Source organism: Ciconia boyciana, chromosome 10, assembly GCF_034638445.1.
Source record: "Ciconia boyciana chromosome 10, ASM3463844v1, whole genome shotgun sequence".
NCBI classification, from domain to species: Eukaryota; Metazoa; Chordata; class Aves; order Ciconiiformes; family Ciconiidae; genus Ciconia; species Ciconia boyciana.
Window position 1 is genome coordinate 42,068,980 of NC_132943.1, and position 25,528 is coordinate 42,094,507.

The 25,528-nt window shown below is 43.5% G+C and overlaps 1 protein-coding gene across 1 annotated transcript in view; it reads left to right on the forward strand.

Annotated features, from left to right (window-relative positions):
* Positions 1-25,528, forward strand: part of IQCA1 (IQ motif containing with AAA domain 1) — a 110,077-nt gene that overhangs the window by 80,506 nt on the left and 4,043 nt on the right. Inside the window, exons 13-18 of the mRNA XM_072875236.1 lie at positions 1,426-1,508; positions 4,345-4,452; positions 7,836-8,035; positions 17,141-17,227; positions 21,344-21,521; positions 24,765-25,003. Coding sequence (XP_072731337.1) covers positions 1,426-1,508; positions 4,345-4,452; positions 7,836-8,035; positions 17,141-17,227; positions 21,344-21,521; positions 24,765-25,003 — 895 coding nt within the window. The remainder of the gene's footprint in view (positions 1-1,425; positions 1,509-4,344; positions 4,453-7,835; positions 8,036-17,140; positions 17,228-21,343; positions 21,522-24,764; positions 25,004-25,528) is intronic.

Genomic DNA, 25,528 nt, shown 5'->3' on the forward strand with positions numbered 1-25,528 from the left:
GCTGAGCAGGGAAGGAGGAAGGGTTTCAGAAATAACCAAGAAAAGCTCAGGTTCATCTCATTTTTGACACGGTGGAGGGGGGCAGAGGAGGCTTTAGTCAACAGAATGATCACATCACACTTACTTGGAGGAGACTCAGGGCATGCATCATTAAGCTTGCACAGTAAAAATAATAAGACAGGAAAAGTAGAAGTCATGCTCCCAACAGAACTGTCAGGTTAGTCCCATTCTACACTCTACTTGTTTTATGATGCATACTCCAACATAAAAATCACTGAGACTGAAAGCAAGAGCCAGAGTGGCAAAATCAACGTTGTTGAAGGTGTGTTCAATTTTGTATTTCCTTATTCCAACTCCTATATTAATTGTGCCACTGACACTGCATAAACATAAAACGTCCCAGCTGAAATGGAAAAGGGCTGCAGACCTCAAATTATATATATATGGTTTTATTAAGGCAGCTGAGAGTTACTATTAAATATTTTTATTGTAGCAATACCAGAATGTCCCAATTAAGATAGGCGACAAAGACAAAAAAGCTCAGATATTGAAGGGAAAGGATGTGAAAAGAGCACAAACAGTGAAAGACCTAGAAGGGTTAAAATCAATATTGTTTACACACTAACAGTGTGAGAAGAATTTCCAACAGGCTTATTCGTTTTCTGTAATTCTTGAAGCAGCTTCAATCTGTAGAACCCAGTGCCAAAAATGTCATTGAAATTAATATTTAGATAAAACTCCAAAAGGGAGACGAAGGAGAACATCCACACCGCTAGAAAACTGGATACAAATGTAAGCGTATTAAGTCCTCAATTGCTGGGAGCTATTTCCAGCCCCTGATGGAGGTAGGAAGAAACCATTCCACTGGAGAAATTATGCCGTGGTTTCCACTGTATGTTTTTCCCCCAGTCCTTCTTTTTGGCCAGCATCACCCTGACACTGCGGTAGATGGACCACTGGTTGCTCCCATGGAGTCATTCCCAGTGTGCTCCTGATGAGATGAGGCTGTCTATTGCAAACAGAATAAATTCCATGAAGAATTAATGAATTACTACTAATTGGAGAGCTAAGTGAATAGGTATAGTAGTGTTAGGATTGCTATTATTATGTAATTTAAAAATAATTTCCCAGTAATTGATATTAATGAATGAGTCTATTACACAAGTCATAACTGATCTTGCATCACCTGGAAATGGGTAATGGAATTGGTGTGAGGTAATAAAAGAGATTCCTTGCCATAACCCAGAAAACTGTACTTAGTGATTTCATACTGATGGAGCTAATCACCTTTACTTCTGAGCTACAAAATACATTTATAAAGCTGAGGAAGCGTAAATAACTCTGAAGCTAGTTCAGTTATTGAACTTTGACTGAGCTTTTACTTACAGTTCCCTAGAATTTCTGAGTGATGTCTCTTGTCCATAGGACCATCGATTCTCTGTACAGAGAACTAGTGGAAGAAGGATTACTAATAAAAGCCAAGACTGTGAATCTCTCCGATTACATTGGTAAAGTACACATTTTACAGCTAATACGGTTTTTAGTCTAACCAAACCTCCAGCCATTCAATGTTCACTGACCCCTATTTCCAGTCAAGAATGACTTCAAGAGTAATTACACTTTCAGGACTTTCCAACTTTAATATCTAAAGCCATGTATGCAAATCAAGTCTGTTTCTGCAGGGTGCTTAGGACCTTTCACTTCTGCTGCTGAAACCAGGACCTGTTTTGTAGAGCTGGTGCTTAGCTCCAAGCACTAACACCTGGAAGCTTTGAATGTTGTTGGGTGTCACAAGCCACTCTGAGGTGGAACCAGGACATCCTTTAAGGAGCGCTGGCCAGGCATTGGCAAGACAGTGCAAGTCTATCAGACTAGGAATCATAATCCATCCAGAATATTTCCCAGAGAACAGCAAAAAACCATACCTTCACCATTTGTTCATTCAGCAGAGAAGGCTCGCCCCCTTACCTCCGCCTCCCTGACTGCCCCTGAACTTTGAGCAGTGCTTTGAGGCATATCTAGCCCTCGATTTGAGTAAGACGGGTCTCTGCCTAGTTCTGCATTTCATAGTCCTCTTGCCCAGTTTTCATTACCTGCAGGTGCAGTCAGACACGCTTGCCCATGCTCTACACAGAGCAAAACCAACCCCGCTTGCAGGCTGCACAGGGGTCTGACACCATCTCCAAAAGCATTTGGTGACGTACGTGAAGCCACAGCAACCTTCGCAGCAAAAAAACCCAAAGTTCAGCTGTTTCAAAAGCCACCATTATTTGAATTTGCAGACATCCAGAAGCCACAATGCCGCTGGCTGGTAGTATAGTACGTATCTGAGCCAGAAAAGCTGGATTCTCATACATCACCTCCAAATGCCGTGTTTATATAAACTCTTAGAAGAGCCAATTCCTGCCTTCAGAGTCTTTGCCCACTCTGTTGAAGGCTGAATTAACAAGTAATCCATCCATTTTATGCTCATTAAAGATGGCAAAGTAATGGAAGATTTTCATTACTCCTTCCTTCACCCAACCAGTACCGTCAAGGTCACTTTTCTCCCACAAACATTCCCTACCGCAGATGTTTTGAAAGCACATCTTAGCCAGCGGATAATAATTAACAGCTGGTAACATCAAACTTGGAAGCGGGCTGAGATTGCTTTGGGCCATCTTCCCTTGACCCTGAGGTTTGAAGCCTTGGCTCCTCTGCAGCATAGAGCAACACAAGGGCTGCTCCAAATTACGCTGGGAACATTCACTTCCCAGCAGCAGCAGAAGTTGGGCACAAAAGTGCAGAGTCTAGCGATATTCACCTGGCTGCCTACACACATGCCACGTCCCCCACGTGTCCCAGCACAGATGCTGGCCCATGCAGACCAGGCAGCAAGGAGGTGGCCCGGACTGTCAAAGCCAGCTCTTTCCCGCTTGAAACTCAGTCATGCTTTCTTCAGCTGCCAGAACAAGATACAGAAGGCATTTAAAATTGGCCTAGGATTTGGACCTAACTTTGGGATTTTTTTAAATGCCGAAAAACCTCCCCCTTTAAGGTTCCAAGGACACAGTCAAAGCCCGCAGAAAAATAAGTCCTCATCTGCTCCACTCTTACAGGGCTGAAGTCTAAGGAAGGTCACTCACTCCCAGTTCCTGGGAAGGGACAAAGAGTGGAATTGCACTACACAGCAAGTAAAGGCACCAAAATGTCCCCCCCCATGACAAACTGACATCACTGAACTAATTTTCTTGGTGACCTTATCTAAATTAGTCAGAGAATATCCACTGTGATTTATGTTCAGTTGCAATTAAACCCTTTGATGCCTTCTAATTAAATCTGTGAAGATTAATTCCTATCCAGTTCTTTTGATTTCTCCTTAAATAAAAGATAAAACCTGAAATGAATTTTATTCTTCAGAGGGGAGGGGGCAGTTGCACCAGGCCTTGTCTGCCTTTTTGCCCCCAAATTACAACTCCACTTTCTCTCTTAACCATTGCTAATTTACCTCTGCTCCAGAGAGCTCTAGTGCTCACCCTTTTTACCTCCAATAAAACATAATACACTATTATTTTTCAATAATATTCACCATAACAACATGTATTTTATGCTGAAAAATAATTTACTACATTGTCACAACTAGTTTTCTTGCTTGCGGCCCATCCTTCTGGATCTTTGTTCTCTAACATGTCTTGTATAGGGACTTTGACGGGGCACGCAATGTGATTATGGCTCTGTAACAAGAGCCGAGGCAAGACTGGATCGTTTCAGTTCACGTCAGGGATTTTTAGCTTTCTTAGGTTGTTTTGTGGAGGGTTTTTTTGAACAAAAGTGGCAAACTGCAAAGCGAAGAGCCCCACCAAATTAGGTGACACACTTAAATGTCTAACATAGTGAGAAGCTGAGATGTGATGCAGCCAGGGGAAATGCTTGTTAAAATCTCTTTTCTCCCTTTTTGAAATCCTTTTGATAGAGCGTGGTTCACTGGGATTCCAGCTCTGCAAAATCCCAGATCTAGAAATCCTTTGCCAGCAGTGTGATTTATGGTGCTACTAATGATTCTTCTCCACAAAGTTTCTTTAAAAGGTTACTTGAGACCGACTGCTCTGCTGAACACCTTCCACAGTCTGGAAGGGAAAGTCCACAGCGTGTTTAACTTCATTTTCCTTTGCAGTTCACCTTTCAGATTTCTCAGGGCCACATTCCACAACGATATTGCCCTGTTTGAGTCCCTGTCCCTTGACGGTACTGGGTTTGCTGAGAGCACGTTATATTGGCGTGCTATGGTAGTTTTTCATTACTTGAGTTATGCATTTTATAACAATGCAGTGTCACGTTTATTAAGCCCGTGCTTCCTCCCTGCAGGCGAGTACAGCTATCTGGGGACCGCACTTCGTCAGGTAGATGTAGAGCCAATGCCCTCGCTCGCAGATGTCAGACAGCTAATAGCACTGTATGGAATATTGCCATTAGGTAAGAGCGCAGCAAAAATTACTGGAGGGCAGAACACAATGGCTTTGCTTCCTGTCAGTAACATGCATTTTTACTGGCTTTGACAGGGCTTGATTAATCGTAATCTAAAGCATTTTGCAGTATAATTGTTTTTCAATTAAGCCTTCTGAGTGAAGACCATATCATTTTAATAGTGCATAAAGGAGCTTGCACATGCTATTGTCAGGTATTGCATTTCCATACCATCTCTGTTTGCATGTTAACAGTTTGTGAATGGCAGCACATAAAAGGAAGTCACTTGGGAAAGATAATAGCTAAAACAAGCTCCAGTGATCAAAATTAATCAAGTTAAGGGAAGGGCTAAGGTTGCAATTTACCTTTTACAAGCTGGCTAATGTTACTCAGTACTAAACAATGCAATCATTTAAGGAATTAGTCTGAATACATTTTGTACATCAGAGAGAACACTTTTTAAATGCCCTTGCAGTTTTAATGCCAGAGTTAGCCAATATCTAACAAGGCTTTGCCGGGTCAGGTTGTTTGCTTTTAAATATAAAATCTATCCCATATTTTACTTGGGAATGGCATTAAGCCAAACTCTAGTGATTGCAAGAAGTGCCTGTCTCAAAGGGCTTCTACTCATACTTTGCTTGCATCCTGTTCCGTTCCTGGTTGGATTTCAGGGACATTTTAACTAGGCATATCCTCCCCCAGGCTGTGTCATCGTCTGCTCATCCCCTTTATAGGGCAAAATAGCTGACATTTCCCTGCCTCCCATTCTGGCAAATGGAGCAGAGATGACACAGAGCTTCTGCTTTTCCCTCCCCTTTGCACGCCTTCCGGAGAGGCCGGTGCTCGGGCCACTCTGTACATACACGCTCTGGGGCTCTCCTCGGGCATTTCCTGGCTCCCCCTGTCCCCAAAGCGGGCTCGACGTGTTGTAGAAAGCTCGGTGCGATAGTGCACAAGCCTGCTTCGTTTGGGTTCCAGGAAGAGAAGAGCGCTCCTTCTGCCCTACAGCTCCATCTGAAGCGTCAGGTTAACAAACAGGATGCTAGCAGCACCCCTGCCTTCGACCTAGCTGGGGCCCTTACCATCTAAAACACTCTCAGCTGGTTTTGGGTAAACCCTCAGGGCTTGGCTGCAAGTTTGACCGCAATCAGCTGAGAGAGCTCAGCAGTTATCCCTGTCTGCACTGACTGCAATATGGTATTTCACATATAACTCCTCCAAGGTTATGTTTTAACACCATCTAATCTAGCGAAATCAAGCCCCAGGACACCCCCAATGCAAGAGGAAAGAGAACCCATAAATTTTCTGCCGTTTATACAATTGGCTAAAAATCTAGGGAGAAGAGAACCTGGGCTAGTTACACAAACAGAATGTATTTGCAACAGCAGTTTGAAAAATGCCTCTGAGTTAAAAAAAAAGACTTGCATGAGCCGAAAAAAAAAAGGCACAGGAATGGTTTCACCTTCTGGGTGATATGTTATGGATGACATTTTACTTAATTGGTCTCAGAACTAGTTAATCATTGTGTAATTGTGTATGTGTAGAAGTGGAAGTTTTTCCTCAAAATAGTCACCTGATGGCAAGGAAAGCTCCAGCTTAAATGGCATTGAGAAAATTATAAGCAGTGAAAGGAGAAATAATAGTGGAAGAGATACTTCATCTTTAACCACAGAGGAGTCTGCTGCTCCCCTAGTAATAAATCTACGTGTAATAGTAATAGATTTGTATGGAACGACGAAATATTAATAAAGCCTGGGTGGCTGACAACTTCACTACATCCTGCCCGGTGCTGAAATAATGGCATTCATCTTAGCACTCAGTTCATTGTCATTTATTTGGGACATTAAACCATTAGGACACAGATAGGCAGCCTGATTGGATTTGTTTTTAGCTACCATTCTTACCTAGCTGTCCCCCTCAACCCGGAGAACTTTTCCAGGCTAAGCCATAGGCTCCCCCCACAGCCCGTCACTTTTGGGGCTGGTTTCCCCCCCGAGGCTATAGGCACCAGTCTCAAAGACCTTCAGAAGTAGGGGATGCTCACATAGATTTTCAAATCTGACTTTGTAACAGCCACCACTGCTGACACAGGATGTTTTTAGGCATCGAGGCAGTGATGTTACTGGGGTACCAGTGGGTATGGATAAAGCATTTGACATTTCCTGCTACTTCTGTCTCTGGAGGTTCACCTGTACCTAATTCATACAGTGACAGAGCTGCCAGGAAGACAAGTTCTATCACCATCAGCCACCTAAATCTCTGTGGTTCTGTTTTCACGACGCAGGCATTTCTGCTAGGCTTTCCCAGGTGACGGAGCATATTTCTTACAGCCCAGAATGAATTTACCTGGAGCAGCCATAGAGACAGATTTAGAAATGCGGAGCAGTCATCACTGCCGGCAGAGCGAATGAAGCATAGCAACCCTGGTATTTGCATTTGCTCACCCAAATAAAACGAAGGGAACAGAAAAAGATCATCCTCCTCCTAGCAGATCTCTCATCTCTGCTCTGGAACATGCAACTGCCACGTTCCAGACTGGGGAATAACATTGGCTCCTCTGCAGATAAGCTAACACTACGCTCAGCAGGCACGCGGAGGGGCTAACAGCAGCGAAGGATTTTGGAGCAGAGCTCGCCTAAAGTGACAAACAGTCAGAGTCTCCAATGCTCACTGAACAGCAATAACATTTGAGAGAGAAAATTACCCAAAAAAGGGAGGTGCATGCAGAAGTTAAAGGAGAGAAAATAGAACACGTGGTAACATCTGGTTTCAGAATCACTGACAAACACAGCTCCAACAGATAGTCCCACTAGTTTGTTTTCTCTAAAGACGGGGAAGCTGGAAGGTGTCATTTCAGACAGGAGGAGGAAGGAATTCCGCTAGTCCTACGCGCAACATGAACCTACGCCCTTGTCCAATTGCAGAAGGTGAGGACCTGCTCTGACAACAAGCGCAAAGCTTGAAGCCGCAGGTACAGCTCTGGCTCTACCGCCTGACAGCTGAGGGAAGGCAGTTGTCCCTGTGCAGAGCACCAGGCTTGTCTGTACACATAGCAGTTCCATTGCAGTACTCTTATCTTGTGTCCATCCTCAAATATTTACCAATGAATTACCGTTCTGTTAGCTCACATAGATTTAGAGCTGAAGCTTGCCCGTCAGAAGGTACAAATAAGGGTGGTTGAGTTTTGCTACAAACAGGGATGTTAGCTCGGATGTGCTACGGTCACGGCTCTGGTTATACAGAATTGAACGCAAGAGCACTTGTGCCATGTTAAGGAAACAATGAATTCACATTATAAATTATTTACAGTAAAGAAAAAAGGAAGAATCATCCCATTACCTTTACGGCAGACTTAAATGAAAGCAATAATAGTGCCGTATGACTTTTGACAGGTTCCCAAACAGTCCACGAGAAGGCTCCTTTGGTGAAAGCCTTGTTACTAGCTGGACCCGCTGGTGTTGGAAAGAAAATGTTGGTCCATGCCATCTGCACAGAAACAGGAGCCAACCTCTTCAACTTATCTGCTTCCAACATTGCTGGGAAATATCCAGGCAAAAGTGGCCTGCAAATGATGCTTCACATGGTTCTCAAGGTACTGTGTTTTGTGTACTTCTCTGCAGATTTGGTTCAGTTCAGTTCATCACGTCTTTTGTGGAAGAAATAGGGAATTGCATTGTAGTTCCGCCATAGAGAGGAACATACTCACCAGTCATAGGAGAGCAAAGCTGCCCAAGGTCCAAAGGACTGCCAACCCCATTTGAAATTCCCTCCCTGCTTTCAAGTTTTCAAAGCCACTCGGTGACAGCCAGTGCGCGCACCGCTGTAAAGGCTTTCATGCCCCTTGAGAAATCACTCGTAGCAGCCATATTTTTCCCATTAACATTTTTGCAAGCTTTGTGTTACCTTGAATATGAAAAGCATCATAGATAAAATTCTGTTCTCTCTTTATATGCACATCAGTCAGGAATGCTTGCCATGCAGCATTTAATCAAATACTAGACTGGGGGTGGTCAAAAATTTCCTCTCTGGGACTGTTGCTGTAAAACAGCTCTCCCCTATACTGCTCTCTGTTTACCTATCAGCAAGCTTTTCAAAAGAGGGAATCCTAGTTCAGGATTACATTAACAGAAATGTATGAGAAGTCTGGAAATGAAAGAAGGCATATGAACTGTGAAGAACATATCCCAAATCCTCTTCAGAAAAAAAGACACTATCCTGGCAGGATTTCTTCCACATTTTAAGTCCTCAGCATTTCTGCTAAGGAAGGAAGCTGGTAAACATTTCCAGACAAAATACTCTTAGAAAGAAAAAAACACAGCCATACACTAGAAAAAGTCAAATACAATATTTTTCCAGTGCCAGAGGCCTACTAAAAGACTGAATTCAAATTGGCTTTCCCTGGGATTTATCAGATGTATTTTATTAAATCCAGTATTATAGCAGGTTTTGTGACAGGTGCCTCCATCCCCAGAAAAGACAGGTTTCACAGTTAAAAGCAAAGCAATCCCCAAGGACCCCACACTTCTTGCTGGTCAGAGCAGTGCCAAAGGAAAAGCGACGGTGCTGTGATCACACACCTTTGGTCCGGACCGCTAACACTAGGACTAGCGCTCCCCAACACGAGCTAGTGCCATTAGGCTGAGCTCATACTCCCCCTCCACCCTCCGCTCTGCACATCTCACCCTTCTCCACTTCATTTCTCTGCCCTCACCAACAGCAAAGCACGTGTCTGGCTGCAGGCACAGCACACACGCCGTCCTTCCCATCATCTCGCCCCTGCTAGAGCACAAGGCCTTTAAACACAGGAGAAAGGAGGGCAGCTATTTTACTCCTATGGAAGGTTCCAGCTGAAGATACTAAGGTTTTCTGTGTGCATGCATATATATAATATATATGATAACTGGAACATACATAAAGTGTGTGTATATCTATACACACAGTATGTATATATGTACATAAGTCTAGATATAGGTATATAAAAGCCCTCCACATTACTTAAATGGAAACATTATCCAACACCTCCCCCAAAACTATGGGGAGCGGTCCAAACTTACTTCTGTACTGTAGCTCTTACAAAAGAAGCAATGACACTTCAGTGAACCTCCACGAGTTACCGGGGTGGACCTCGCTGGCAGTCAATCACATGGAATAAGGGCTGTCCAGGCACTTGCTTATCAAAAGGTGACTTGTTCCAACTGCAGCAGCAGTACTGCTTCGCACTCTGCTCCTCTAACAGCAGAGCAAACAGCACAGCACAGCACAGCTCTTTTCAAGGGCTCATTTCTCTGCAAACTCATATTGACATAGCACCGGCCTGTCTTAGCAGCATTCAGATCAACTGTATTCCAGTTCAATTCCCAGTTCCTTCGGTTGTTTCACTCTCTCCCTGCCCCCTTCTGTCCCCATGGCAGAGTCACTGATTTGTCCAATCTGCTGATGATTTCGACTCAGATTCTGTAGGTTCTCAGAGCCAGGCTGGAAGCAACCCTCTATCCACGCAGGCTTTCACCTCTGCAGTTACAATCCCTCTTTCTTTGGTCTTGACGAGGCCAAATGCGACATTTTCCCTGTCTCTGGGGACTCTTAAGTCCCTGCCACAGCCAGCTACTCCATTTATCCTGCCATCAGTTGCAGCTTCTTTACAACATGCAATACTCCCGTCCAGTATCATCATCCTGCACCTAGGATGGAGTAGCTCCGTGCAACAGCACAAAGAGCTCCAGGCTGTAGCCCACTGACTAGACAGCAGCTTTGCAGGAAAGGGCTGGGGGTTCTTAAGGACAGCAAGTTGAACACGAGTCAACAGCATGTCCAGGAGGCAAAGAGTCAGTCACATACTGGCCTATATCAGCAAGAATACAGCCAGCCACTTAAAGCAATTAATTATTCCCCTCTATTTGGTACTTATGAGACCACAACTGGATACTGTGTTGTTGTGGTTTAACCCCAGCCGGCAACCAAGCCCCACGCAGCCGCTCGCTTGCTCCCCCCCGGTGGGATGGGGGAGAGAATCGGAAGGGTAAAAGTGAGAAAACTCGTGGGTTGAGATAAAGACAGTTTAATAGGGAAAGCAAAAGCCACGTACGCAAGCAAAGCAAAGCAAGGAATTCCTTCACTCCTTCCCATGGGCAGGCAGGTGTTCAGCCATCCCCAGGAAAGCAGGGCTCCATCACACGTAGCGGTGACTTGGGCAGACAAACGCCATCACTCCGAACGTCCCCCTTCCTTCTTCTCCCCCAGCTTTATATACCGAGCATGACGCCGTATGGTGTGGAATAGCCCTTTGGCCAGTGTGGGTCAGCTGTCCTGGCTGTGCCCCCTCCCAGCTCCTTGTGCGCCTGGCAGAGCATGGGGAGCTGAAGAGTCCTTGATTCAGTATAAGCACTACTTAGCAATAACTAAAACATCCCTGTGTTATCAACACTGTTTTCAGCACAAATCCAAAACATACTAGCTACTATTAAGAAAATTAACTCTATCCCAGCCAAAACCAGCACATGTGTCCAGTATGGGACTACCCTGTTACAAGACAGGCATGACAAGCCCGGTACAGAGAACAGAGCCAGACTTTTCCCAGAGGTGCACAGCAATAGGACAAGAGCCAACAGACACAGGTTGCAACAAGGGAAATTGTTTATATGTTAGGAAAACAGCTTCACAAGGAACCAAAGGATAAGGAATCTTTTATAACCCAATTTGCAGGAATCTACTGTTACCCAAGCTGAAGCAAACGCAAGGGCAACACGCATTGCAAACAAATTTCTTGACAGGAGGAAGCTGAACACTGGTATTTGTCCAAAAAAGTTTATTTTTCACCATGGTAAAAAAATTCTGGTGTAAACACATTTGAATTATTGTAAGACTACAATAGAGTGGCACATACAGGCCATGAAAGCAAATGGTGTCCTGCAGCCGACATGTAGTATTTAATATCCACAGCTCTCGGTCGACTACCTGACACACCGTAGTACACCTTGTTAAAGTGCCTTGCGTGCAGTTGATCACCAAAAGATTCACCGTGTCCCCATAATCAGACGCTTCTGGTCACTTTTTTGCAAACAGCAACCGTGACTGCTGTCAAGCAAGCTTCCTACTCCAGCTTTCCAGAAGTGCCGTTATATAGAGTTAGTCAAGCAGAAGACAAACCTTCCACTTACAGTTGTAAGTGAATGACAGGAAACATGACAGTTCTTTTTCTGTTATCTCGTGATCCATGTAACCGTTGTTAAATACCAAGATTTAGCAAATAAGAATTAATGGTGCTCTGTGATAAAGGTGAAGTAACCTTGCACTTTCAATTACCTATCACGTCTGCAAACAACGGAGTTTCTGTAATGAAAGGAAACTCTGGAGAGCATAAAATGACCATTAGGAAACTTTCCGTCCATAGCTGAGTGTTGGCTGCTGGCAGTTGTTTCGTGGGAGACACCCTAAACAAGTGAATAACATTGGAAGAAATGAAACTTTAATTTGTTTCAGATGCAAGAGCCAAATTCTTTTTTTCCCCTCCCTTATTTTGGGGAGGAGACCTGCAAGAGACATACCAGCCCTGATCCAAAAGAGGGGCTGTGTGTTACTCAAAGCAGGCACTTTAAATGTCACACGGAGGAAATGACTTCTCATACCAGAACAGGAAAACACCAACATTTCAATCTGCCTATTCAAAGGGAATGTAAGGAAGATTAATATTGAATAGGAAAACTATTGAAAGAAGCTGCAAACACCAAGCCCGAGCACTTGTGTTCTCCATAAAGACACAGCAAAGCCTGCCAGGTCAGCTCTGCTTCAGAGTGAAAAGAGAGGATCTGTCTCTAATATAGAAGCGCTTCCCAGCAGTCCCCGAAACAAAACTCATCCTTCAAGCGTGAACCAGAACATGCTGGAATACGTCAATTAAGCCACTTTTTCCATGTCTTGAGCCAGCCTGAACTCAGCGGAGCTCTCTGCCAGCTTGTATCAACCAGTGGCTTGGCTCTCCCGTGTTCCCATCAAGGCACAAAACACTGCTGCAGTGCAACAGCTTATATAAAAGATGCAAAGAAGGATGGTGAAGCTTGCATAGAAGCAAAAACCAATCCAGAGAGGATCGAGGAGAGAGCGTAGAATGTGTGACTGCAACACAGAGGTGTAAAAATGCAGGTAGTTCATAAGGCTTAACTCCAAGGCAATAAAAGTGACAAGCGCTGGCCTTCTATTAGCAACCATAAGGCAGCCATCAGGTTAATCACTACCAGAGTGAGACAACCCCTCTCGGGTCCTTTACCGGGGCCGCAGCAGCACACAGAAAGCGCATTGTACGAAAAGCCACACATGGGAAGATGTTATTAGTGCAACACTGACCAGGCTAAAAGGTTGGGAAAGAGGTGGCCAGGAGGAAATACCAGCAGAGAAGCCGTGTACGTGTATCAACAGCTCAGCGTGCGCTGTGCAGCCGTCTCTACTGAACAAGGAGTTTTACAGAGCGGCAAGCTGCAGGAATATTTCAACACCATCACTGTTGGGGTCTCGTATCAGGCTATTTGGTTATACTATTTAGCAAGTCAGAGGTGACTACAAAAATGTTATACCAAAAAAGAATACGATGGAGTTTAAGATTAAATGATATAATGCCAGCATTTAAAGGCAACATAATTTTGAAGTCTGTTATCAGGGGTTTTTTTCCACTGAACCGGGTTCGTTTATTTGTAACCACTGCTGTATTGTCCCTTCAAATGGGTCATTTTTCTGGCGGCCTGAAGAACCAGGTACAGTTTACCCCAGTACATTGACAGAAGTCTCTGTATTCAGCATTTCCATGCCACACAAGACTTTTCCACTACAGTTGAAAATCGGGAACGGTACAATCAGCCTTTCTTCCAGGCATCCCAGAGCAATTCTTTTATCTTGGTGCAGTGCAGCCTGCTAGAAGCCTAGACCCTTGAAATGTTAAATATCACCAGTGCTCAAATACACAGTGTTATTTCTGTGCCAGAGCAGCTTTACACTGCGTTACTCTAATGTCAAAAAAATGGAATGCATCCTGTTAGAAGACAGTATTTATTGTTATTTTCTAACAAACCAGAATACAGTGGCATCATCACTGTAGCGCTGGAATATTTGCCTGGTGAGGCTCCCACAGATAAGGTCTAATCACAGGTTTCAGCATCTTGCTGCTGTAGCTGCTTTGAAGCATTTCTGTGAATATAAACTACAGAGGATTGAGCAGTTTTCAGCAACAATTTGAGCTTCCAGAAAATCTTAGTCTTGGGCCTTTTAAAAAAAATTCCATCAAAGCTTTCACGTTTGGAGGAGCCTTGCGCACGTGTGCCCTGCAAGAATCAAGCTTCTGTATTTTCAAGCGTAGCAATTTAACTGTTACACTCTGGCTCTCAGGTTTGAAAAGTTTAACCCAAGGCTTTCAAAAATGCTGTTCGAGCTTTGCTAAATGTTGGTAGACAGCAGGACGAGAAGGCTTTTTTTCATCATGGTTTTCCTGAAGAGCAAATCAAGCCTCTGTGACCCAGGAGAGCGCGGTGGCAGCGCAGGCGGCTGCGGTATTAGAAGGGTTAAGGAGCCATCTGCTGGCAGCTCCGACAAGTTGTTGAATGCAGCAAAGCTAATAAAATTTCAATTACAAATTAATTATGTACAGTGCATTTAATTATCCATGGATTCAAACTGTCCATGGATAATTCAAATGAAGCACTTTCATGGGGGACATACAGTCTGCTAGGTATCTGCCAACAATTTAAATTAGATGTCGATGGATTCTGGGTGTCTGATCTGTCTTTAAAAAGAAAAAAAAAAAGAATGTTTGTGTGTTGAATTTGGTCATATTAATGTGTGTCAACACCAGAATAATATATGGAGGCCACTTTATACATTTAGATCGTTACCTCAGAACAGAAAGCACAGGAAAGTAGCTCTTAGAAACAGGCAGAACTGAGCTTATTCATTGTATTTCTACTTACTATGTGGGGAAATAAAGGGTACCAAAAAAAAAAAAAAGACAACTACAGGTGTGAAAACACTGAGCACTCTTCCTTAAGCGTTAAAATGAAACTGTAGCCTGATTAAAAACTTAAGGCTCCATTTTAGAGGGCAGCTAACCACAGACCCTGTCTCTGAGCCAAATGGGGAAGATCTGCGCATTCCCAAATGCAGTGGCCCCACTGAAGGGACAAAACATGGTTCCTTTTGAAGTACACAAGCAGAGTTCAACCATTGCCAACAGCTTTTATAGCCTCTGTAACCTCCCCCACCCTTATTCCCCGTCACATTGCACTGCAGCATCAGACACACAGGTACGGAGAATATACTGCAGAACAGCTACGCTGCTCCCCAGGCTTCATACAGCTGCGTTACCTTGCAAAGCGGAAATACCAGAAGGCCGTTCTCCTTACGAAGCGAACGCACAGCACTTCTTTGGTGATAAACACAAGCGAAGTGGGGAGAAAGCACCACAGCAACAGCAGATCCCACCGTGACAGAGTCTGTCGGGGTGGTAAGGCATGCATACGGTCTGTAAACCTGGGTAGACAGCACGCCACCAGCCCAGCCTTTGCTCGGGAGAAGAGGCAGGCCCCAAGCAGAACGGTCTCCCGCTGCCTCATCTCCCTCCTGACATCCTCTCCAGGCACGCACAGGGCGGAAGCAAAAAAATAGTTGTTATCCTATGTTTCAGAAGGTAAAAGTCACCATCAGAAACATCAGAAAGCCCCAGCTGATAATCCATTCATTAGCGGTGCCGAGTTCGGTAAGGGTCTCCGAGTAAGAGTTTCCACATGTCACGATAGATTTCATAGTGGGTGCACAAAACACAAATGCAGTTCTTTAAGAAGCTGTAGGTTTCTTTTAGCAACTTAAACTACACCTTTATTTTTCTTTCCCAGTCTTAATTTTACAAAGAATGTCAGTTATCCCATCTCTGCTATACAATCATGCTACCACATTACTCTTCTTTCACCACTTGTCTCCCAACCTGTTTGCAGACAGCCAGGAGCTAACCGAATTCGCCTGCAAGTGCAAATCAGTAGGACTGACTTGCATTTTCTGCAGGTGTCTGAGCCCTTGACTAGCAGGATACTCAGCAGAAAAACCCCGAGCCTAAGGCTGCTGCACAGCTCAGTTCAATGAAAGCCACAAGCTTGCCCTCTCAAATGTTACCTTGCAGCCTTGTACCTGTGTGCAGGCTTAGGAATATGCCAAACATACCTCTGAAAACAGATAAATAGGAGATAAGGTAAAAAAGCATCTGGCCTTCAAATGGCAGATATTATTGCCGTACAATTTTAATTTGTCATTTCATTCCAGCTTGTATACTCCATACACTGCTGGACTGAGAAGTTAAACACGCAGATAAACATTCACACAACTGCCTAGGTCCACACAGGAGTTTCTACAGGATTTTCATATTATCTTTCATGATATGATGGGGGTTTTTTTAAATCCTCATTATGAATGCTAAACATTTGAGTTCCTGCCTTCCAACAAAGGAAAAAGCTCAGTTTTCCTCAATGAAACTGTTCTGAACTTGGAGGTACCCCTAGACATAGTCTAGGGCCGACAAGTTACTGCAAATAAAGCGTCACGTGCCGAAGACGGCATTATTTCCACTTCACCCCATCAGCAGCACAGCAGAGCAAACAAGTTTAACAGCCCTCATCTACTATTCTTTTCCCCTGTCTTCAATGCATTTTTACTCTACAGACACACACACGCTTAGCGCTTTTGAAATGCATCCATAAAAATGAACTGTGGTGCTTTGAAGAAAGATGTTCACGACTTAATTCCTCCTGCACTGGCTGTCAATCAGACACTGAGCTTATGATGTATACATCCTATTGATTTTGTAAGCTTCCTTCCTGGAAGCAGCAGTTTCAGCTGGGAGGCGGGGGGGGGAGCAGGACAGAAGAATGCTGTCTCTCTCTCTTGTTACCCATTGACTCTGAGCCATCACTTTTGTGGCTGAGCAAACTAGCACAGCTCTGAGAGCCACTGGAAAGTGATTAAAATTTGGCAGCAGAATGTCTAAACCACTGGCGTTTCTATAGCAATAGGGAGAGTGCAAGATGTGAAAAAGCCTGTAGCATTGCTGCCATCCTGCTGTGAACCAGAGGTATAGTGCCTCCGACTTCGGAGCCGGAAAGCCCATTTGTATAGACCCCTCCTTCAAATTTAACAGGTTCCATTTTAATTCTTGGGCTAACAGCAAATTAAAAGCTATTTTGTAAGCCAGAAGACTGCATATCAGCCTATTTTGCGTGAAGATGAGTACCCTCGTTTCTCATGCAATAGCCATGTCTTGCCTGTCTCCCCATCTGTATTGCCCTCGGAAAGCCAGGGAGGGATCCTACGGGCAGGGCAGCCAGCCTGAAGCTGCTGGTGGCCTGTCGTTTGCCCTTGAAGTCCAAGTCCAGGCTTCCTTTTGCAGAACTGCAATTGAATTTGGGTTGAGAAATGCAACATAAGCATAGCAGTCAAAATGATCCCATTTGGGTTGGGTTCTTAATGTTAGAGTCTTAACTAGAAATGGTTTTGCCACGACTGCCGAGCAGAGCCAGTGCTATCCATGAGTGCTGAACATTTCTGGAAAAAATAAACCAGGCTAATTTTAACTGCTGAAATATGGATTCAGAAGCATAACTATATGCACCCAGGTATGAAATCGTAGCCATTTTAATCAACTTCTTGCCTTCTCTTCCCCGTTTTTTCTTAGGTGGCTAAGCAATTGCAGCCTTCAGTTGTGTGGATTGGAGACACAGAAAAAATATTTTCTAAAACAGTACCGAAGGCTGAAGAAGAGGTGAGTTGCTCCTTTCTTATTTCAGCACAGATAATTTCTCCTGTTACATTACAGCCAACACAAAGGAGCAAGTGTATTTCTCAGCTTAGCGCATACCAGTATGACCAGACCTGCCAAAGCTTGCTTGATAATAGCTTGTCTCACTAACATTTTTTTATTTTAAGAGAGTCTTGTGACTTCTTAAGAGCCCCCAAGAGGTCACATTTCTCTCCTACACACCTACACTTGCTTTATTTAAAAATAGTCCAGTCACTGCTCATCAGTGCACTGAAAAGTAGAAGAGAATAATGGAGAATTTCAAAATATGAGGCAAGAAACTAAAAGTTAAGATGAGCTTAAGTTGTTCAGCTCTATTAATTTGAGAAATTGGATGGAGCCAAAGTGAACAATAAAGTAACAAGGATAAATTTCCACTGTGAAAACGAAGAGCCTATGTTAAATAGTTATGTTTACAGATTATTTTCTTTGGGCTCCCAGGAGCCCTATTGCCATTGCTTCCATTCCTTCCTCTCTTGTGTAGCTTCCCCACTAGAAAGAAAATTAAAACACTGCCCAATAGGCACAGCAACTCAACCACCGCAGCACAGAGCAATTCACCCGAAATCCTGATTAGATTCCTGCTGCTTGCAAAATATTTTACTTTTACAGCACCATGTGAAAAATTAAACCTTTTTTATTTCTTAAGATGAGTCCTGTGCATTTGGACTGTGGGATGGACACAAGCCTGTATTTTGGAAGAGCGATGAAGCATCACCTTGGTGAGGCTGTCGCTGCTGTGAGGGCTGTATGAGCTGATGGGTGTGCAGTGATTGATGCCCTCTAGTGGTCCCCACGCCGAAAGGGAACCTTGCTCTTGGGTTCGAACCTTGACAGCAAGTGCAGATGGGGATTAAAATCAGGGCTAGGGGCCAAAGATTGCCTGGAGTACTCACGATCTTTGTCTGCTTTGATGGCAACCGATAAGGAAAAATTTCTCCCCACGCCCGCCTCAGCGTCAGGGGTATCACTTCTATCCCTGCAATCGCATCCATAGATCTGCGGGTATTTAACAAAAGGTCTCATGTTCTTGGCGGGAGTGCATGGCTCCAGGCTTGAAATCACTCACGTCCAAAATAGTTGACAGCATAACCAGTATTTGGAGCCAGAGGGAGCATGAAACAGGAGGGACAGGCAGCGGTAACTGGCAGTCTGGGAAGCCTTCCTTAAGAGCACTAGAATTTTGGAGAAGGTAAGCCAAGCTCAGCCCTCAGAAGAAGCCAAAGTGAGTGGAAGTCACTTTGCTCATCCCAGCGTGACATTTCTGGCACCGTGACTGAGGACCTGGTAAAAAGAAGCCTTAAATTCTTCAAATACCCACTAGAAAAGTAATCTCTCTCAACCCCCCTAAAAGAGGCAAAGCAGTCAAATATCAACTATGTTATGGTAACCCAGTTGCCAAGGATGATGTGCAAGCAGTTCAGCCACTCATAGTTAAACAAATAGGGGTCACCTTCACAATTCACCCCACTTTTTGCCAGCTCAGGTCCACATGATGGCTGAAATCATAGCTTGCCTCTTCAACAGCCCTTCTTGCTACTGACACATTTCTTTCAAAGTGGAGGAGGTATTATTAGCTTTCAGGACATACCTCGTAAATGTGCGTGCTATGGACACACATTAGTTTCACAAGCATAACAGGAGCTGCTGACACAAATGCCAGTCTGGCTTAGTAGGCTTAACTTGAGAGTGGAGTGTTTAGCTTGGTCTCTGGTACTGGTACAATCATTTAAAGTTAAGATTCCTACAAGCTGAGCAATGAACACTTGTTGTAACCAACTCTAGATCAGTGGGAATCCATGAATATAATTTGCCACCCAAAAAAAGGATGTTCTAAATGCAAGGGATAAATTAGGACTTATTTTCACAAGTAAGAGGTTAAATAGGAGTCAGACAATTGTTCTAACAATTCTCTACATCTCCTAATAGAGTCAGTTTTCCCAGCAGAAGACACATACTGCAAGCCCAGAAAACACCATGTCTCACTTGAAGCAACTACTATCTTCTATCAGTCCATTATCTTCTATCCCTTCTTCAGTGAGAAGGGATTCCTCCACTCACCCATCTCCAAACCCAAAACAATTTGATAATTCTCACTTTTCTAGCAATATTGAGGTTTCAAAACATCTTACAGAACGTTTGTACTTCCTTCCAGTACACATGAAGAAGAGGAAAGCTTGAAGCCTGTGAGCAGCAGCAGATATCCAAGTCATGGGGATTCATTTAGTCAGCATAAAACGTATTAAAAAACAGAGTAAAAACCACATTTTGGTCATTGCTTTGACCAGATTTCCCTGACAAAGCAAAAAAGGTGGCAAGGGTGGCTAAAACTTCCACGGTAGATATGCAACAGCAGCTTGTTTAATCATCAGAGAAGTCAAGCTCATTACCAAAAGCTTCCCAACAAGGGAATGGCAAAGTTTGGGTAAGAGCTCATGATATGAAGTCGTGTCCTCAGACAGTAAACATACTGTTTGAGCATGGACAGAGCAACATCCTTTTTTCTGAACAAGAGAAAAAAACCAAGATTTTTCCTTTGCCCCAGGGCAGAGCTACTGTGCTTACAGGTCACATCCTTTGGGAGCACGTGCAGGCATCCCGCTCTCCTGGGAGCATTGGGTGCATAGGCACAACAAGGAAGAGGTGAAAAGATGGCAGCTGGCATTGTGTGATGGCCATAGGGATAGCTCATCCAAGAGCAAAAACATGAGCTGGATGTATCATCCTGCAAGCAACATGTCTATGCTCCAAAGGGGGACCTAAGCCCTAGTGCAAAGACATGCTCAACTCATGAGCATAATTAAGCAATTGGCAAACTTAAGAAGATGCATAGTATGACCATGAGAATAAAAAGAATGAGAACACAGATGTACTGTAGTTAAGACAAGTTTAGCTAGAAAATAACTGTGTGACTCTACCCCAAGACTTTGCGGATTTCTTATTGATTTCCCAATTTCCCCTCCTCTGTACCATTCACTGCAAAGAACAGAGCTTTGTCTCCTTTCTGTCAGCTGCTACTGCAGACAACAGAAAAACTGGATCGCAAAGATTGTACGTTCAATGTAGATTCACAGCTGTATATTATTGCCTTCCAACTGAGAAGGTTTGCAGGACATAGTTCCTTCCTTATTGACATTAAGGAAGTCTGATCTGAAATTGAAGCTCAAGTTTCTCAGGGAGCTGCCTGCTATATAGTTTAAAAAAAAAAAGTCACAAGGTGATCTAGAGAGTAAAGTTTTCAAGTGAGTGTTCGTGGCTTGGATGTTAAGCCTCAATCATTTCTGTGAAGAGGCTTCCAAGTCATTAGACTTCTCTGATACGCTATCCTAACCCAGTTATTCGCTTACAGCTTTATTAACGGTAGAGTGACACCACAGCAATTTGATTAAGCTTCTCCAACCAATATTCACTTGAACATTATCAAACCTAACTACCCAATAACATGTTTTGCTCAATACTCATCTGTTCTGTAAATAATAGTTAAATATTTGTTATAAAGTCAAAGAGTAAATTATTGCAAAGCAATGAATCCTGAGTTCAAAGAGCCTGTGTTCTCAGGTTAGAGCCTCAGCAAGCTGGAAATCACAGCAAAAATTAGGGAGTGCATTTTTCACATTTAAACCATGGGTAGGAGCTGGTAGATCATAACCTCCAACAGCTAGGAGGATTCCACACCAGGTTGCATACCGCGGCAATTTTTCTGCCTGTTAAGGTTCACCAGGTACGTGGGTCCAAGCAATATTTCTCCTTGAACTGGAATTCAGGATTTCCTTCTTTAAATGAGTTGTTTCCTTCCTGCTTTTCAGTTACAGGACCAGCGAATTCAATAGTGAAAGGCACTAGCACAAACCCACAAATACACAAGCAGAAATCAAGCGTTTACCTTACTTTCAGAAGACAGAGGCTTCCTACTTAGGTTGAGCATCTAGTCTGCTTATACTAAATGCATCTAGACTACTAAAAAAAAAAAGCACAAAATCCTGTTGTACATAGCATGTCTACAACTTCACCTCATTAACTCTAAACCGTCAGCATCGGTAACAGCTCTTTCCTCCTTGTATTTACATGCGCACACTGAAGATGAACCCAAAACGACTGGAAAAGATCCTCCCCAAATTCCTTAAGGCTTTGAAAGCACAGGACAGGGTGCTGCTGGTGGGAACCACCAACCGTCCCTTCGACGCTAATGTTAAACCTTTCTGCAAAGTCTACCAAAAAATTATTCTGATTCCTAGGCCTGACTACGCTTCAAGATTTGGCAAGTATTTCAAGTGATCCTGTTGATTACTACTGTTTAAAATCCATGCTTATTTTCTGCTTATCCTTAGAACTGACTTTAACCTCAATTCGTAACCCAGATATCAATTTTCCATTAATTTCAGTATTGCCTAAATTTTCAATTCCAGAAAGGTTAGGTAATACTGACGCAGGCTACCCCACAGATCAGATAAAAGTGGAAGTTGGGAGAAGGGTTTAAAATACTGTTCTACAGCAATTAGCCTTTCTTCATGAGTTGTTTAGCATGCACTGAGTTCATCCCAAGGGTTTTTTTCACTGTAGGAAGCATAAGATCCATTTCAATACACACTTTCTATTTTAAGCTTTTCTTTTTACACAAGGATTCTGTATTTCTGTTATTCCTATCCAGTTTCCATACTCTTAAATAGTACACTTCAGGGCCTCTCCATAAACAGAACCACGTCTAGAGAGTTGAGTTTTGTCACTATCAAATTCCACTTTTGTGCTTACAGATCATGAGAGAAATTGTAGAAGCATCCACAGTTTTGCACGTCTAGTCTGTCAAGTGGTGACAGACAGACCCTCCCAAAGTCTGACAAATTCATTGAGGACCCCATGTGCCGAGAGTCAAAGCTTGTAATGAAAAACCTATCTTATTAGACCATGGCTTACTTTCAAGCATGCAAGGTTGTTTTCAGATTTGAATCACCTTGAAGTCTGCAATAGCTCAGCATCGACTAGGAAGAAATGCTCCAAATTAAAACTTAATAATGTGAATCAATTACTGCAAGAAAGATGGTAGTTGGTCCACATCCTTCAGGCTTGGCTGGTAGGAGGACTTTTGTTCCCAGAAGTATAATCTTTTTTCTTGTGGTTTTGTCACAGATATCATGTGGTTTAATACACTTTTATGGGTACCATGGTGTCTGGATGTGACGACTCATAAGCAGAAGGGCTGTTTAGGTTCAGTCTAAAGATTATGTGGAAAAAAGGTTGTGGACCATTCAGAATGACACCAAACACTTCGAGTTAGGACTCTCAAAGGTTTCTTCTACCAGCGGCTCCTAGCATGAGTGTCCCTATTGATCACCATATCAAGGAAAACAGACTCCCTTCATGCCACTAATTTCAGATGGATCGTGTCCCAGAAGAAGACAGTAGTAAAGGAAACCACATTCAGTTCAGGGACCTCACTACACAAATGTACCTTGACTACAATATTGCTCCGGATAGTCACCTTATTACAAAAAAATCATGCAACTGTATTGTGAAGTCCAGTTTATACTGCCTTACATGGAGGCAGCCAAGGTACTGAGATGATGCACGTTTGGGCAAGCTCAAGACAGGTTTTGACTGCCTAGCACATCGTAAATCTCTCCCACATTCAATAATTTTTCATAGTGTGGATGGGAAATGGTCTCTAAGCAAGCTAACATGTGTTTCATGTTATGTTACAGCTCTGATAAATTGCTAACAGATAAGGGACATGAATAAGACCTAGAGAAAGGAGGTGATAGCAGCTGAATTTAGCTGGGTTTGCTTCTGGGGATTGAACCGTCACATTCTGGGATTCTCACCACTAATTTGGAGTCAAAAAAAAGGGCCAGCCAAAGGGATTTCAACTGCAAACTTAAGAATGCCCCAAAAAGTTAACTCTTGACATTTTAAAGCAGATTAAACTTGTAGCTTTACTTCTTTGACATTATCCCATTTAAGACAGTGCCTGGCTTGTTCTTTAGCTCCAATCTTCCCTCAAGTTCAGTGGAAATACGATCTTTACAGTACAGAGCACTCATCTTCCGATCTTGACAATTTTCAGTGCCTGACACCCAATTTGAGAACTAAAGAAACTTGTTTTGACAGAAAAGCCATGACATAACAAATATTCGTAGCCACAGTGCACAAGCTACCTGTCTGCTACAGCCCTCCATTTTGTTACAAACCAGAATATTCCAATCCATGCACGAGGGAAACAACAAACGTACAACGGAAATCATTAAACTGGGAGATTCGTGATCCCGTACTGGTTTCTTGCTATTAATCACCCAGCAAGTCAGTATCTCGTATTATGCACGATCCTACCTGCACCAGAAGCTGCGGCACACAATATATGGCTGCGCAGAAGTAGCGCTCGCTGTTGTGTGCATCAATTCCTCTTTTATGAATTAGCGATTCAGCCAATAATTATTGAGCATAGTTATAATTCAAGTGGAAGATCGCAACTTGCCAGAGTAAAAAAGATAGTACAAAGTTGTCGATAGTTATGGGCACAAGTCCAGAGTATCGACCTTACAATCGAAGCGAGAGTAAGGCAGGTTTTCTCCATGACATAACTGCCCCGACATCCGGTACCATTAACTTTCCACGCAACATTTTCATACTGCATACGAGCATTCCAACAGAGGATACTCAAACCACAAACCGCCTGTCTCATTCAAGAACCTTTTGAATCTCTATGCATGAAACTTGTTATTTTTTTCCAAGCGTTCTCACGAGGGGCTTTAAAGAAAAGCATGGTGAGATGGCATGAAGGTTTTACTAAGTTTCTCTGAGACAGACTCTTACTTTACAGAGGATAAACCAAAAACATTTATTACTCTATTTAATTTGGGGGTTTTGGAAGCAAAATCTCAGGCACCTCACAAACATTAAAATACCTTCATGTCACAAAGGTTCACAGCTAAAAGGTACAAACAGGTTCGCCATTTAACTAACGAGCAAGATGCCAATCACAGAAACGTACACCTGGCCTTTGCAACACGCGCCTGCGTGGCTGGAAGCCTTTGGCTTCCAAACCAGACATCGAGTCCCCGTAGCAGCTCTCAGTTCAGCAGGAGTAACCTGCGATCAGGGTCACGGAAATAAAAACAGGCTGTTAATATAGGTACTTAACTCTACACACCCAAATGGGAACATTCTGGACAGGTTCTCTTTCTGTGTATACACACAGGCATATTTAAGTAGTTCTTTCCATTTTTACACACATATACACCTCCTGTTATGTGCCCTTAATGACTTTCTCAAAGTACTGACTGGTAGCCAACAAATGATCACTAACAGTTTAAGAACAGATGTACCTAAAGGCCTCTATGCTATAAATCCATAGATGAAAGAAACGGCAAACAAGAAAAATTTGAATCTTGACTTTCCCAACTGATATCCCTTATTTTCCTGTTTCAACTTCAAAATGCAAAAATATTTCTCCTGCTTTCCTTATTGCATGTCTTTGGCATTCTCTCTTTTTCTGGGTCCTGATGAGCAGTGTTATGGAAACACATCATCCTGCAGAACGGTGGAGCGATCACCAACTTGCTGAACATAAGCTGCCTCGCAAAGGTGTCCGATGGTTTCACGCAGGGACACATCGTCCAGGCGGTGCAAGCTGTCCTGAGCGAGCTACGCCTCCTGCAGATGACCAGGAAGCCACTGAGGACCGCCGAGTTCGTGGCTTCTCTGGCCAGACAGGACCCGGTGTACAAAGAGGAGGAAGAAACGTTTAAGGTGACCTTAAGAGCTACGTTAACTAGCTGTCTTTCATCGTCCCCTGCCACGTCCTTGTCCAGGCACATTTGATCTAGAGACCTGCTAATTCTGCTGATGGGTTGGCACATCACTATTTGAATGATGATGTATGGCTCAAGGGCACCAAACACCCATCTCCCTCATTTTGGGATGTTTGGCAGCCCGGGCTGCTGGGCAGCTGGACGTGCCAGGCAAACAGTCGCTATTACAGGCAGCGACTCCGCGCGGGCCGCACGCCTGGCATATTGCTTTGCTGAACCTACTGCTGCACCCAGCTCAGGTTGGACAGAGTGGCCTCCTTCACATGTATGGATAAATTATGCCGGTGCCATTAGTCCGATGCATTGGTCCTTTTTCTTTCAGAGCTGGCGTGTTCAGCAAGCCTGGCTATATTATCATGAGAAGGCAGAAAACTTGGACATGTGGGGTCTGCAGGGTGCTCCACATAGGGATCGAGTTTTAAGTCCTTATTTAAAACTATTTCAAACAAGAACTTTCTTCATT